This window comes from Chiloscyllium punctatum, chromosome 48 (assembly GCF_047496795.1).
Source record: "Chiloscyllium punctatum isolate Juve2018m chromosome 48, sChiPun1.3, whole genome shotgun sequence".
In the NCBI taxonomy this organism is placed as follows: domain Eukaryota; kingdom Metazoa; phylum Chordata; class Chondrichthyes; order Orectolobiformes; family Hemiscylliidae; genus Chiloscyllium; species Chiloscyllium punctatum.
Genome location: NC_092786.1, coordinates 49,240,476 through 49,256,653, shown reverse-complemented (window position 1 = coordinate 49,256,653; position 16,178 = coordinate 49,240,476). Strand labels below are relative to the sequence as shown.

The following is a 16,178-nucleotide window of genomic DNA, read 5'->3' as shown; positions in this document are numbered from 1 at the left end:
ATTCCACATGATCCCGATGGGCACTCCAGTCTACACTGCCCTAACAATTCTCCGGCCATTGGGGCATTAGAGCCATTAAGTTTAGAACAGTGTACACTCTGCTTTTCATCTCTGGGTGATCCTGAAACAACGGGAGTTAGTGACACCTAAACATGCTAATCTTATCAATGGTTTTTCAAGTACAGCAGGATTCATGTTTTATTAATGGGAAAAAATGGTAAATGTCCATTAGATTGGAAATTGAAAGAAAAAGAGTAATTAAAAGCACCTCAGTTGAAGAGGCACTTATACTGGGAGAAGCAACCAATATAGCTATTAGAATTTTAAAGGATTCTATGGGGGTGGGAGGTGCAATCAGGAAAAAAATGTACTAGTAGAATGCTAAATTGATCATTTTTACCCTGGGTCATTGTCAACTCAAAATGTTTGAAACAAAAGAGATTTCAAAAGAAAAATGGGTTGACAAATATAATCTGCTAGTTGGAGGCTGAGGTGTGAACTTATAGAGACTTATAAAATCCTGAGGGGCATGGATAGGATAAATAGGCAAGGTCTTTTCCCTGGGGTCAGGGAGTCCAGAACTAGAGGCCATGGGTGTAGGGTGAGAGGGTAGAACTATAAAAGGGACCCAAGGGGCAATGTTTTCACACAGAGGGTGGTGCATGTATGGAATGAGCTGCCAGAGGCTGCTACAATTATATACAATACATTTAAAATGCAAGAGAATTGTCTATCAGAAGATTTGACTTTGTGAACATGGAGTCAGCTGAATCCAGGATTCTGCATGAATGGGTATATGAATAGGAAGGGTTTAGAGGGATATGGGCCAAGTGCTGGCAAATGGAAGTAGATTAATTTAGGATAACTGGTCAGCATGGTCAGGTTGGAGCAAAGGGTCTCTTTCTGTGCTGTACATCTCTATGACTCTGTGACTGTAATGGGTTGCTTTACAATAAGTGAAGCTTATTCAAAAAACTGGTTGGATGTCCTTGAAGTGGGATAAATGCCTTGCATTCTAAACAAAGAATAAAAAATTATTCATTTTTTAAACTGCAGTAGAATATGGGGTTTGTTAACGATTGCATAATGATGCAACACATCATCTGTTACTTTTTAAAAAACCCAAAAGAACTGTGGATGTTAGAAATCAGACAAAAAAACAGAAATTGCTGGAAAAGGTCAGCATATCTGGCTGCATATATAGAGAGAAATCAGGGTTAATGTTTAATGATTTAACAAAATCAGACCTGCTGACACTTTTGAGCTTTCAGTATATGATAATTTTCCATATTTTATTCTGAATAGATTTTATTAAAAGAGACAAAGCTGTAAGAAATCTTATTGTAATGTTTGTATTAATATTTAATTCTGTTAATAGGGTGCTAAATGCCTAAGAATTAAAATTAACAAGGCAAGCAGGTTTTGGTGAACTAATTAGTAGAGGTGTGGAACACCCCTACTGATTCCTGAAGAAGGGCTCATGCCGAAACGTCGGTTCTCCTGCTCCTTGGGTGCTGCCTGACCTGCTGCGCTTTTCCAGCAACACATTTTCAGTGTGGAACACCCTGCCTACAACAGTAGTAGACTCATCAATTTTTAGAGCATTTAAATGGTCATTGGACAAACACATGGATGAAAATGGAATGGTGTCGATTAGATGGGCTTCAGATTGGTGTTGCATGTATGGAATGAGCTGCCAGAGGAAGTGGTGAAGGCTTAAATATAACATTTAAGATGCAAGAGAATTGCCCATCATAAGAATCGAATTTATCAGCAAGTTCCATGGAGTCAGCTGAATCCAGAAAGTAGATTTTGTCTGAAAGTTTTTACCTTTTAATGTACAATAATGTGGACATTGTGCTCAGGGTTCACAAGGGATTTGCTCTCCCCCTCAGGTACTCTCTACCTCTGGTTGTTCTGGCCCAGTTTCAACTCAGCAATTTCAAACCATGGGGATGCCCAACATCGTGCTGTCATCAACACCTATTGCTCACTGGCATCCAGCGTCCTCATTGCCATCGCCATTTCCAGCCTCTTAGAGAAGAAGGGCAAAATTGATATGGTAAGAAAGCACCTTACTGGGCTGGGTGGACGGAGTGTCATAACTCTATTTTAACACCGCGCCAAATCTTACAGACAAAAGCAAAACACTGCAGATGCTGAAAACTGAAATAAAATGTTGGACAAACTCAACAGATCTGTCAGCATCTGTGAAACCATAAACAGAGCTAACTGTTTTGAGTCCAATATATCTTTTCGCTGGGATTGGGACTGAATGTTACTAGACATCAAATTCAGCACCCTTGCCATTTTATGGAAAACTATGGCATGACACTGACCTTTCACCTCCCGGCAGGAGCAGAGGCGAGGGCTGAAATCATGGATCCCATTGTTGCTCCTGACGCAGGGCTCATGATCTTGCCCCTCACCCTTGACATGAACACCGTGCCTCTGCTAGAGCCCCTGTCCCCTGTTATTAGGCCCAGACGAACATTTAGCACTGGGCCCTGCCTCCAGGATCCATGTTCAATTCTGTCTCAAGCCAATGGAACGACACACTCTTCTCCCTGACAAATTCATGACTCCAATGTTTCTCTATCTTGCCCATTATGATTGAGTTGGAGTGTATCACTGAGCAAGGCCACTGAAATGGGAAGATACAGTTAAGGCGCAAATAAGCCACGATGCATTTTAACAGCAGATGAGGCTCAAGAGGCTGAATGATCTCCTGTTGTTCCAATGAGTCAAAATTGGAATAAGGAAAAGGGAGCTGTACTGCCTGTTTAACCATTGGGACGTATTGGACAGGACAGGACAGGGAGGAGAAAGGGGCTAATCAGCTAGTGTTACTGATCGTTTACTCAAAGCCCACATAAAAGTAACTGTGTACATGTGTATGTGCCATGAACGTGTCTGTGTGTGTGTGCGTGTGCACACCTGTATAAGTGTATATATGCATTTGGTTGCAAGTGTGTGTGTGCACATATGTCCAGCTGCATGTGCATGTATGTGTCTATGCATGGGTTTATTGGTGGGGCTGTGTGTATATGTGAGAGTGTGTCCATGTAAGTGTGTGTATGTGCGTGTGTATTGTATAAGTGTGCGCACACACATATAGACACTTTTAAATACACACATTAGCACATATACACACCCTGCCACAAATGTCTGTGTGTGTGTGCTTTATTCAAGTGTAGACGTGCACGTAGGCGACCAGGGATTGACCATGGACAGGACCATGCTTGTCTGTGTTCACCCGATGACTGAGAGACTGGCCAGCATGGGTGTCATGAAGAATACCTAACTGTGGGAATTGTGTGTTGTTTGCCTTACCAGGTTCATGTTCAGAATGCGACCCTTGCAGGAGGAGTGGCTCTCGGCACAGCTGCTGAAATGATGCTTACTCCCTACGGGTCACTGATTGTTGGAGTTCTGTCAGGAGCCGTGTCAACATTAGGTTTCATCTACCTCTCGGTGAGTTCTGATATCTCAGCTTTGCTAGTGGGGCTGTAGGATTAATAGTAACAATGTTTTTTAAAATAAATTGGTGAGGCCTATGTCTGTGATCAAAATCCCTAACCCTGTGGGACAGTTAGTTCACTTTTGACGTTGATATTGATATCCCTCTGAAATATTGTTGAATAAATTCGGGCGGCATGATGGCACAGTGGTTAACACTGCTGCCTCACAGCACCAGGGTCCCACGTTCGTATTCCAGCCTCGGATGACTGTCTGTGTGGAGTTTGTACATTCTCCTCGTGTCTGCATGGGTTTCCTACCGGTGCTCCGGTTTCCTTCCTCAGTCCAAAGATGTGCTGGTCAGGTGAATGGGTTATGCTCAATTGCCCGTAGTGTTAGGTACATTAATCAGAGGGGGGGTGGGTTGCTGTTCGGTGGGTCGGTGTGGACTGGTTGGATCGAAGGGCCTGTTTCCACACTGTAGGGAATCTAATCTAATCTAAGTCTTTTGCAGCTCTCAAACTGCAAAAAGCCTTACCATGTGGAAGCATGGTGCTCGTTTCCATTCTCAAACTCAATGACCTGAGATGACACGGACTTATAGCAAAGTTCTTGCAAGATCTCATGATGTAATTTTCTGTTTCAAGCCACTCCTGGAAAAATACCTTAAGATACAAGATACCTGTGGTATCCACAACCTGCATGGTATGCCGGGCGTGATGGGAGCCATCGTGGGAGCTGTCACTGCTGCAGCCGCCACTGAAGGAGTGTATGGCAGAGAAGGGTAAGGTGGAGCAGACAGCACTATGTAAAGGGGGTATCTAGTAAACAAGGATATGTTTGTGTGATCAGCATGTGATTCAATAGAATCACTGAGACCCTATGCGCTGAGTTGTATAATTGCATGGATCTCAGAAAGGTTCTACACCTTTAAAACTGCTAGAGAACATCATAACATGTGACACTTCAATATAAAAGGTCACCATCTTACTCTCTGTAGAGTTATCAAGCTGTAAACAATCAACTATGTGCAGGATGTCATTGTGATCCATGTAAGCATAAAGCCCAGTCTATATATGGAAGTCTGAGATGTCATATTAGTGCATGTAGTTAGTTAATGAACATCTAGATATCTGTCTCAATAAGAACCCAGATCTCTGTGGTATATATTATGCAGAATAATGTATTAAAAGCCTTGTTAATGTTTTAAGTTCAATATGACTTCTCCTTGTACCTCATATTCACAATACTGTCACTAGAGAAATAGATTTACTATTCCCTTCCCTACTAACCAATGATTTAGAGTTAGGTAAAATGAAAATGTTGCAAAAGCTGGAAATCTGAAATTAATACATCAAAAGAATTCAGCAGATCAGTAACATCTGTAGAATTAACCCTTCAAATTGGTTATGACCCTTCTTCAGAGTAGAAAAAGAATTTCACAGAGTCCTGTTTGACGTGAGCCATTAATTTTGTCTGTTTTTGTGTCCGTGTGTGTCTCTCTCTTGAGCTTACTCTCTGCAGAGATACTGTCAGACCTGCATAGTATTTCCGTCACATCCTGTTTATATGTGTTAGGGCCCCAGTATGATAATCTTGTGCGGTCCATTAGCTAATATCATCCATTAGCCAATGTGTCATGGCCCCATGCATGCACCAGAAGGACCCCGGGTTCTTCCTGTTTGGGAGCTATTTGTGTTTGCAATCTACATCGCATTGTGACTGAACTGTTTCCTTCCCTTCAGGTTAATCGAGGCTTTTGGTTTTGAGGGGCGATTTGCAGATCGGACGCCAAGTGTCCAGGGAGGTTATCAGGCTGCGGCTCTGTGTGTCACACTCCTTCTGAGTGTGGGTGGGGGAGCTGTTGTAGGTAAGTTGCCCAGATCCTGATCTTAGGGAATGAAGCAGAACACAATGCAAGGGCCAGTAAGCACATTTAATTAACAGGAGCAGATTGAGTCATGAAGCTCATGGAAACTAGGAACAGGAGTAGGCCATTGGGCCCTTCAAGGCTGCCCGACCATTCAACATGACCATGGCTGACCCTGTATCTCAACGTAGTAGTCCATTTTCTTTTCATTCTTCCTGTTGTCTAACACATACTGGAGTGGGTAACTGTTCCAGAAGACTATCTGACCTCGAAAGTTTTTAAACCCTACAGAAAAATAATCAATCCCATATGTCACTATTTTAAAATCCAAGCTGTATATAAATTACATTAGCATTTACACATCACATACATTGCATCACATTGGTGGCCTGGTGGCCCAATGGTTAGCACTGCTGCCTCACAGTACCAGGGTCCCAGGTTTGATTCCAGCCTCAGTTGACTGTGTGGAGTTCGCACATTCTCCCGTGTCTGTGTGGGTTTCCTCCCACAGTCCAAAGATGCGCAGGTAAATTGGCCATCCTAAACTGCCCATAGTGTTAGGTGCATTAGTCAGAGGGAAATGGGTCTTTGTGGGTTGCTCTTCAAAGGGCTGGTATGGACTATTTGGGCCGAAGGGTCTGTTTCCACACTGTGGGGAATCATAATAAAAGGACCATGGGATGCGATGGTTATCAGAGGTCTGGGGAGTTTAACTGGTCAAGGGAGCTGTAGTTGGATTGTGTGTATGGTGAGATGAAGAGTTAGCTTAATAGTTATCCAAGAATTAGGTAAAGTTTTTAACCATACAATTTTCCCTCAGTAACTATCAACTGAAGCAGAACCCCCCAAATTTTCATTCTTTAATTGATTCTTTTGGAGCTTTCCCGAAGCACATGAATTGCCAGGGAAAGTCTTCAATCTCCTGGGCAATTCCCAAGGAGTCTGTAGTATCTGGAATTCTGCAGGGACCCCATGCACTACAGTCGATTAGGTTGCTCCAAGGCTTATCGGACCATTGCAATATTCAGACCTGAGTGTTCTGCTCAGCAATTACATTTTTAAGCATCAGTACTTCTGGATGGCAGATTACTTATTTTCAGTTTGTTTTTGTGTGGTTGTTAGCCAGAGAGGGGGTAGATTGCCAGACTTTTTCATTAAAGCGCTGCAGTTTTCAGAAATCAAAGCTGAGTTTCTGAAGATGTGATCAGAACGCAAAGTCTTGCCTGCCACCTAGTGGTATTAATGCATTATTACACATTAGAGTATTTATGAGAATCTCAAAGAAACGTGAATATAATTAGGTAAAAACAATGACTGCAGATGCTGGAAACCAGATTCTGGATTAGTGGTGCTGGAAGAGCACAGCAGTTCAGGCAGCATCCAAGGAACTTCGAAATCGACGTTTCGGGCAAAAGCCCTTCATCATGAATAAAGGCAGTGAGCCAGAAGCGTGGAGAGATAAGCGAGAGGAGGGGGGGGGGGGGGGGGGGGGGGGGCGGTGCGTGGGGAGAAAGTAGCATAGAGTACAATGGGTGAGTGGGGGAGGGAATGAAGGTGATAGGTCAGGGAGGAGAGGGTGGAGTGGATAGGTGGAAAAGGAGATAGGCAGGTAGGACAAGTCCGGACAAGTCATGGGGACAGTGCTGAGTTGGAAGTTTAGAACCAGGGTGAGGTGGGGGAAGGGGAAATGAGGAAACTGTTGAAGTCCACATTGATGCCCTGGGGTTGAAGTGTTCCGAGGTGGAAGATGAGGCATTCTTCCTCCAGGCATCTGGTGGTGAGGGAGCAGCGGTGAAGGAGGCCCAAGACCTCTATGTCCTCAGCAGAGTGGGAGGGGAAGTTGAAATGTTGGGCCACGGGGCGCTTTGGTTGATTGGTGCGGGTATCCCGGAGATGTTCCCTAAAGCGCTCTGCTAGGAGACTGCATCAGGAGCAACAGATACAATAAATTATATTAGTGGATGTGCAAGTAAAACTTTGATGAATGTGGAAGACTCCTTTAGGGCCTTGGATAGAGGTGAGGGAGGAGGTGTGGGCGCAGGTTTTACAGTTCCTGCGGTGGCAGGGGAAAGTGCCAGGATGGGAGGGTGGGTTGTAGGGGGGCGTGGACCTGACCAGGTAGTCACGGAGGGAACGGTCTTTGCGGAAGGCGGAAAGGGATGAGTAGGGAAATATATCCCTGGTGGTGGGGTCTGTTTGGAGGTGGCGGAAATGTCGGCGGATGATTTGGTTTATGCGAAGGTTGATAGGGTGGAAGGTGAGCACCAGGGGCGTTCTGTCCTTGTTATGGTTGGAGGGGTGGGGCCTGAGGGCAGAGGTGCGGGATGTGGACGAGATGCGTTGGAGGGCATCTTTAACCACGTGGGAAGGGAAATTGAAGTCTCTAAAGAAGGAGGCCATCTGGTGTATTCTGTGGTGGAACTGGTCCTCCTGGGAGCAGATCCGGCAGAGGCGGAGGAATTGGGAATACAGGATGGCATTTTTGCAAGAGATAGGATGGGAAGAGGTGTAATCCAGGTAGCTGTGGGAGTCGGTGGGTTTGTAAAAAATGTCAGTGTCGAGTCGGTTGTCATTAATGGAGATGGAGAGGTCCAGGAAGGGGAAGGAGGTGTCAGAGATGCTCCAGGTAAATTTAAGGTCAGGGTGGAATGTGTTGGTGAAGTTGATGAATTGCTCAACCTCCTCGCAGGAGCATGAGGTGGCACCAATGCAGTCATCAATGTAGCGGAGGAAGAGGTGGGGAGTGATGCCGGTGTAATTACGGAAGATCAACTGCTCTACGTAGCCAACAAAGAGACAGGCATAGAGATTGTTCTGCATGAGATAAGATATTCCAATGTTTGGAATAGTAGCTTACAATAAAGTATTACAAGTAGAAAGTAACTTTGATTTGGCAAGTTTGAATTCGGATGTAAAAATGCAGCTGATCTCATTCTTCCTAATACCAAACCTATTGCCTTCCCATTCCTACCTATAGCTGTACATAGATTCATCCACCTCCCTGGTTACCAGTTTCTCTTCTGGTTTCTCACTTTGTAGAAAGAAATTCTTTGTGGTAGAGGCCGCTAAATGTACCCTCCCCGTTCTGGAGTCATTATTCTCTTAGTGGTCATGAGGTTGTTATAGTTTAGAAATTGCTGGGTTGACAATCTAGAGGGATGAATCCAAATGAGCTAAGGAAGAGAATGGTCCATTGCTTAATTTAAAAAGAATGCTGGTCCATTTCTTTAATGCCACATAATTAGTCTCTCCTGACAATCCCCTTATGTAATTTTATCAAATGACGGTGCAGTGATCGCGTTCCTGTCTCTGAGCCAAGATATACCAGTCCCGTCCTCCCCAGAGGTGTGTAATAACATCTCTTGATTAGAAAATATTTATGCAGATATTAGACTAGTTTAAAATCGATGTAAGAGTCACTCATCAATATCGATGATTCTTTGCCCCAAAGGTTTCATTCTGAAGTTGCCATTCTGGGGTGATCCATCAGATGAAAACTGCTTTGAAGATGAGGTGTACTGGAAGGTAGGTTCAACAGGGTGTTTACGGTAATGGCATAAGTTGTGACTTCTCATCAATGATACCAGGATCTGTAACTTCTTTTTCTTCCAATGGCTTAGAATGCCAGAAAAGTAGAATGTTCGACTAATTGTGTAAATCCCATCTAGAAGCCATAATCGTAATTTTGAAACAGAGCACATTTAAAAGACATATTTGCTTCTTGCCATAATGACATCTGTCAGAGTTAATCAGTGCACCTATTAAAGTCTTAATGAGAAATGTTTGTTTTTGTGATTTTAGTTAATACCCTGCATGAGTCTTAGAGTTATAGAGATGTACAGCAAGGAAACAGACCCTCTGGTCTAACTCATCCATGCCGACCAGATATCATAAACTAATCTCGTCCCATTTGCCAGCACCTGGCCCATTTCCCTCTAATTCCTTCATATTCATATACCCATCCAGATGCCTTTTAAATGTTGTAATTGTACCAGCCTCCACCACTTTCTCTGGCAGCTCATTCCATACACGCACCAACCTTTGTGTGAAAACGTTGCCCCTTAGGTCCCTTTTATATCTTTCCCCTCTCACTCAAAACCTATGCCGCCTATTTTACCAGACTCACCCAATCCAGGGAAAATACCTAATCTATTTACCCAATCCATGCCGTCATGATTATTTTAAACCTCCATAAGGTCACCCCTCAGCCTCTGATGCTCCAGGGAAAACAGCCCCAGCCTATTCAGCCTCTTCCTATAGCTCAAAATCTCCAACCCTTGTAAATCTCTTCCGAACCCTTTCAAGTTTCACAACATCATTCCAATAGGAGGGAGACCAGAATTGCACACAATATTCCAAAGCATTCTTCCAAAATATTCTTCAGTAATATTGAGTATCAGTTCATATTACAAAGTTTTCTGTTTATTCAGCCATATATAATGTAACTAGCTGCTCACCATAGTCAGAGTGTCTCATTTGTAGAATTAGAATAGTCTTTGACTCAGGTTCCTTTTTTCCCAGGAACTGAAATCCCTGGAACTCCCCTTGTGTCAGTCAGGCTCCCCTTCATCCTGCATTCTGTGTGCTTCAACCCAACATCAGCCACCACTTTTTGGCTTCTCTTCTACCCTTCTCAATCTTTTACTGTTATAAAGCTGAGGGAAGTCAGTCAGCTCGTCTGTCTCACTCCTCCCTGTTCCCAATTTGAAGCTTTATTCCTTGATTAAGTAAATTAAGAATCTCTTCCCGGCAGTATAAGAGTCAGTCATCAGAAAACCTGTGGTCTGGGTTGATTAGACAAAGCAGCAGAGGCCATGTAAGGAAACCATGTTTTAATACAATAGAGAACCACTCACCAGGCATTCTCTAAGAGTGGCCTGTGAACTAAGAATTTGTATAAGCTCATATGTAATGCTGTTTAATTTTTAAGTTTTTGTCTTTCGTGATAACCAGCAGCACCGCTTTGTAGTGTAAACCAGATTGAAAGCAAGTTTTCTTGTAAAGAAACTTTTGTAACTGTACATAATTCCCATCCAAGGACCCTTCCCAAAATAAGGGAAGATCACTGTGCCCACAAAGCCTACTCTGTTTATTGCCCATGTATGCACTATCTGATAATGAAATTTAATCATTCTATCTAATCTCCTTCCAAACCCCTTGAGCTTGATATCTACAAATAATACAGCTGGTGGTCAGTAAATAAAAACCTGCAAGTCTTTGAAGCAAATATTGCTTTGTCACTGAAATGAAATCTCTTCAACAAAGGCTGATGGGTCATGATGGTTTTGCATCCACCATCTAATTAACTCTTGGCACCATCTTTGAATCTGTAGGTGCCAGTGGATGAAGAAGCTCCATTGCGCAATGTTCACTATGAAAACAACGAACTTAAAAAGCCTAATTCAAATGGAGACACCCAGCAATAAGGTGAGCTATGTGTTCTATGCCAGAAAACCAGTCAATGAAGGGTAGAATTGGACCAATCTTAACACATTTCAATAATTATTAACAAAATTACATATCACAAGCATATATCTCCTAATCCAATAATCACAGTTCCAGTCTTTGTCTATTTATAGAGGTACAAGTGAATCATCAGCTTATATCAAATTCCTGCACACAATGAAATAAAATGATCATACAATTAATCCTGTGTCTCACTCCAGAAGTATTTATATGTGGTTTATGAAGCTGATGCATCAATGTGTTATATTGGGCTTTGGATTACTAACTGCTGTCAGTTTGTGGTTGGGATTGTTCGTTACCATCAATCCCGCTTACTATTCTTTTAAATTCTATATTAACGAATGTGGTTAGGGCACGGTTGCTCAGTGGTTAGCACTGCTGCCTCACAGTGCCAGTGACCCAGATTTGATTCCACTCTGGGTAACTGTCGGTGTGGAATTTGCACATTGTCCCTGTGTCTGCATGCGTTCCCTTTGGTGCTCCGATTTCCCCCAACAGTCCAAAGATGTGTGCCTAAGGTGGATTGGCTGTGCTAAGTTGCCCATAGTATTCAGGGATGTGTAGGTTTTGTGTGTTAACCATGTTAAATACACTTTTATTGGGAAAGGATGGGGGATGAGTCTGAGTAGGATGCTCTTTGTAGGATCAATGTGGACTTGTTGGGCTAAATGGCCTGTTTCCACACTGTATGGTTTCTGAGCGCCTACCTAATTATCAGTTGTACAGGATGGACTGTTGGTGGATCTTAACAAAAGAAGGCACATGCCTTAGATAATGAGACATTTTATTGATGAGAGCAGAAGATACGAATTACACTGACCAGTTAAGCATAGTTGCATAAGACTATTAGGTTCTCCTGGTAGACTGCCCGAGTTTCCACTCAAAGTCCATCTGGCATTAGCACATTGGGTAAGGCTTAATGCAACTTCACTTTAACTTTTTCAGGAACTTCAAATTGTATAACATAGAGTAGCATTGAGATAGCTACTTCTCTCGACTAAACGTGTTGTCGTCATACAGGGAATACAAGTTCACCATGGTGACTTGAGAATTTGATATTACAGTTTGTCTGAAAAAAAGAAAATATGACCATGAAGCTGACAGAATATCATTAACAACCCAACTGGTTCACTAATATTCCATAGGGCATGCAACCTGCCTTTCCTACCCAGTCTTGTCTAAATGTGAATCCTGACTAGTGTAACATGATTGATTATTAGCTGTTCTCAAGGAGTGAGCAATAAATATTGATTGTACCAATAATGCCAACATCCTGGGGATGAATTTTCATAAAACAGGACTTAGAACATGATCATACTTGCAGTCTTCAGTAGAGAGAAATAAAGAGATAAAAGCAACTTGTATTTACATGTGCCTGTCATATAACATTGCTCGGCAGATCACAGGAGCATTATAAACTAAAGTGCGATGCAAAGGTGCATCAGGGAAACAAGCAAGGTCAAGAGGCAGTGAGGATTAAAGAGGGAATTCCAGTGTTTAGGGCCTAGGCAACTGTAGGCATGGCAACCAGTGATGAAGTGATTAAAATTGGGAGTCATGATATGGAGGTGCCACTGTTGGACTGGGGTGGACAAGGTGAGAAATCAGAAGGCACCAGGTTATAGCCCAACAGATTTATTTGAAATCACAAGCTTACAGAGTGCTGCTCCTTCATCAGGTGAAATCACTTCACCTGACGAAGGGACAATGCTCCAAAAGCTTGTGATTTCAAATAAAACTGTTGGACTATAACCTGGTGTCGTTTGACTTCTGACCTAGAATTGGGAGTACACACGAGGCCAGAATTTGAGAAGTGCAGAGATATTGGATGGTTATGGAGTTGGAGGAGGATGGAGAGATAGAGAGGAACGAAGCCATGGAGGGATTTGGAAACAAGGATGGTAACTTTCACTGTTGCTTGACCAGGAGCCATGTTGGGTCAGTGAGCACAAGACAGCAGGGCCTGGCTTTGAACTAAAACATAGGACAGCAGAGATTTCGACAACCTCAAGTTTATGGAGGGTAGAATGTGCAAGATCAGACAGGAGTTCATTGGAACCGTTGATCTGAGAGATAATCAAGGCATGCATGGGGGGTAAATAGGGAAGAAACAATATTCTTTGAAAAATTAACATTTATTTTAATTAAAACTAGATGTGAAGGAGCAGCAAATGATTTATCTGTTTTCTTATATATATATTGGAGGGTGGCTGTGTAACCCTGTGAGTTAATTACTGCTCAGTGATGTGACTGTCAAGAAAAGAGGTCCAGAGGAACCGTGAGATTGGACCTTGACCTTACCAACTGGTTCATTGTGGCATGGCACCATAGAGCCTCCTACATCTTTTCTGTCACTTATTTTTGGCTATTTAAATGAAATGAAAGAAACATTGGGCTTTTCTTGCTGTGCTGAGCCCTCAGGCAACCATTCAGATGCTAAAGCTGAAAACCACTTTTTGCTGATGTGTTCGTCATAGCCATCGGTCTGACCCCTATCTCCAGCATATACTTTTCCAAAATAAATGAGCATTTGAGAGTACGATTTTTTTTTTAAATTTAAAAACTCCTGAATTGTTATTAGAGAAAGAGAAGTCTGAACATGTGCTGGATTTAAATTGTTAACTTTGCTTATCAGATTATTAATGAGCACCAAAGAGCAGGATTTTAAACTTAGTCATTTTATCAAGTGATCTAAACTTACTGATTTCACACCACCTCCCCCCCCACCCTTTCTTTTGTAAGATCAGACCATCAAAGAAGTTCTTGGGCTTTTTAATAATATCTTTTCAGGGTAGTTGTAAAGGTTGTAGATGCAAACGAATTATACAGCTGCAGTTTCACTGGCCTGCCACAAGGGAGCACAGCTCCACTCTGAGCAACAAAGGGAAGGCTATGGAGGATGTAGTACACAGGGGGCAAAAGGTTAAGGAAAATTACCTGTAGTCTGAGAGGAGACTGGAAGGAAAATGTGACAATTCATATTAAGAAAAAACAGAGATCTGATGAAATAAGGTTAATAGCCTATTAAGTTCCATTTTGCTTATAAAATAATCTTCTGTCTTTTTAGCCTGTTTTACTTCGTTTGTCATGAAGACATATGGAGAGTGTTTGCCGGAGACTTCTGTGCTGTTTGTAGCTGAACTGCAAGTAAATACAGCACCATCAATGAATTGACTCAGAATTGTGCAATATGTTTTCCCTTTCAACCCTATACAAAAGCCTCTGGTGGTGGAATCCTTTGAGATCCTCTCATGATAACTTGGTGGGGATCAGGATCATCTCCAACTTTTCATCTAGTCTTACCGAGAACATCAGCTATCACCTTAGGGCTGTGCTGAGTCTTAAAACAATTCAGGTTTTAAGGACGGATCCGTGCAGGTCAAGGGCACCAACGTAGACACCGACTCTCACCAGCAACTCTCCTGCCTGGTTGTTTGGTTTTGTAATTTCCCATTGGTCTTTCCCCCTCACCTTCCCTGAAGATGATCGCTTTGCTGCAACTCATTAGTCCCACAGGATATGACAGGAATGCCTTTCACCATGCACCTGAAATACCCCACAGCCATAAAGTATTCCTTTTTAAGAGGTACATTCACTGTTGAAATATTAACCATCCTACTTAACACCACGATTAAGCCTCATTTTACTGTCAGTCAAATTCCATACATACTGAGGTAGAGAGGTGTAATGCCACCTATTATTGTTGAAGGTATGATGGTGGTGTCCTGACCTCACAGGCCTAAGTTCAAGTACCCCCTGCTCCACTGTTGTGTAATAATATCTCTAAATAAGTTGATTAGAAAATATCTTGAGGGTGATAAGACATGGACGGGCTGATTTGCACCTCCTTGGGATACCTTGCCCATTCTGCTTAAAGCCAGTCATTTAATTCTTGTATTCCATTGGGTGTCAATGGATAATGATCCAGGGAAAGGACTCTTGTTGGATTGTAGTCCTTCTCTACCCAGTTCAGACTACAAAAGCCTGTTGCACTTCAGCTGGTCTGAAAAGGGTCAACTGACTCAGCACCAAGCAGGTCCACAAATCTGAGACTTTTCTACTCAATTTAACTGCATTCCTCTCCATCTACCCACTCACTATTTGGCAACAAAAGACCAGATTTCTTTTATTATTCAGTTCTTTGTGCTCCTGGGAATGGTTCTCTATGTGAAAGCTGCTATTGATAGATGTAAATCATTGTTATTTGGTAACTGAGCTTGTCTATGCCATACCAGTCCTGCATCTCTCGAGCCTGGAACTTCCTGGTTGGCATTTGTGTAAATTACACCAAAATTTATGCCAGGCATAGTGGCAGTCTTGCCAATAGAAACTCATATCCTGAATTTCCCACTGGGCTCTTTATGATCAGATCCACCACAAAGCAAGAAGCATCTAAACAGTACAGACTTACCTTCAAATTATATTCAAAATCTCCAGATGTTGAAGAGTCACATTTTAACCTTTGTGAGTATTTCTCTGGTCGGAACAGGAAGGAAGAGGGAGGCACAGTGGCTGTTGCCAGATGAGGGAGACCTGATGTGGAGGAGAATTTCTGCTCCTGTTCTGCATTTATGCCCTCATCCCTCAGCCGTGAGTGTCCGATCTGCATAGACCCCTGTTAGTAAGCAAATCAAAGCATTGATTAATGGCCAGGGAACTCCAAACAACACTGAACTGGTGGAGGGGCCTGATGTAGTGCACTGGTGATGTCCATACCCCTAAGCCAGGTTCAAGTCCCACCTGATCCAAGGTGCATAATACCATCTCTGAACAGCTTAGTTCAAAAAATATCCATAGAACTAGTGCAGGCATTATGGGCCAAATGGTCTCCTGCGCTGTAACATTCTGTGATTATGGACACACTTTGATGAAAGAAATAGATGTTACGCATCTACACACTAACATATTTCATTCTGTGCCCTTTTTCCTTTAAGCAAATGAATATAGCACAAATAAAATGGATGTTCACCATGCCAACCTTTAATAAGTAGAATCTGTTAAGAAACCGAACTGTGAATCTTTTAGAAACACTGAGCAGTTTTAGTCTCTTTATTTAATGAAGGGTGTGAATGCATTATATGTGTTTCAGAGGGAGTATACCAGACCGATATGCAGAATGAGCAGCTTATCTTATAGGGGGAGATTGGACAGGGTAGGAACAAATTACCGCAGATGCCAGAATCTGTATTGAAAACAACAAATGCTGGAGATAACAGCAGGTCAGGCAGCAGCCATGGAGAGAGCACACTAATGTTTCAAGTCTAAATGACTCTTCATCAGAGTTCTGATAAAGAGTCGTCTAGACTCGAAACGCCAGCTTGCTTTCTCTCCATGGAAGTTGCCAGACCTGCTGTTATCCCCAGCATTTGTTGTTTCCAGTCAA

At 42.6% G+C, this 16,178-nt stretch overlaps 1 protein-coding gene across 1 annotated transcript in view; it reads left to right on the top strand.

Annotated features, from left to right (window-relative positions):
- rhcgb (Rh family, C glycoprotein b) overlaps nt 1–15,241 on the top strand; it is a 34,471-nt gene extending 19,230 nt beyond the window's left edge. Inside the window, exons 5-11 of the mRNA XM_072565175.1 lie at nt 1,896–2,062; nt 3,337–3,474; nt 4,107–4,243; nt 5,205–5,329; nt 8,781–8,854; nt 10,663–10,756; nt 13,863–15,241. Of these exons, the coding sequence (XP_072421276.1) occupies nt 1,896–2,062; nt 3,337–3,474; nt 4,107–4,243; nt 5,205–5,329; nt 8,781–8,854; nt 10,663–10,755 (734 nt within the window). The 3' untranslated portion in view covers nt 10,756; nt 13,863–15,241. The remainder of the gene's footprint in view (nt 1–1,895; nt 2,063–3,336; nt 3,475–4,106; nt 4,244–5,204; nt 5,330–8,780; nt 8,855–10,662; nt 10,757–13,862) is intronic.
- The last annotated feature ends 937 nt before the right edge of the window (nt 15,242–16,178 follow it).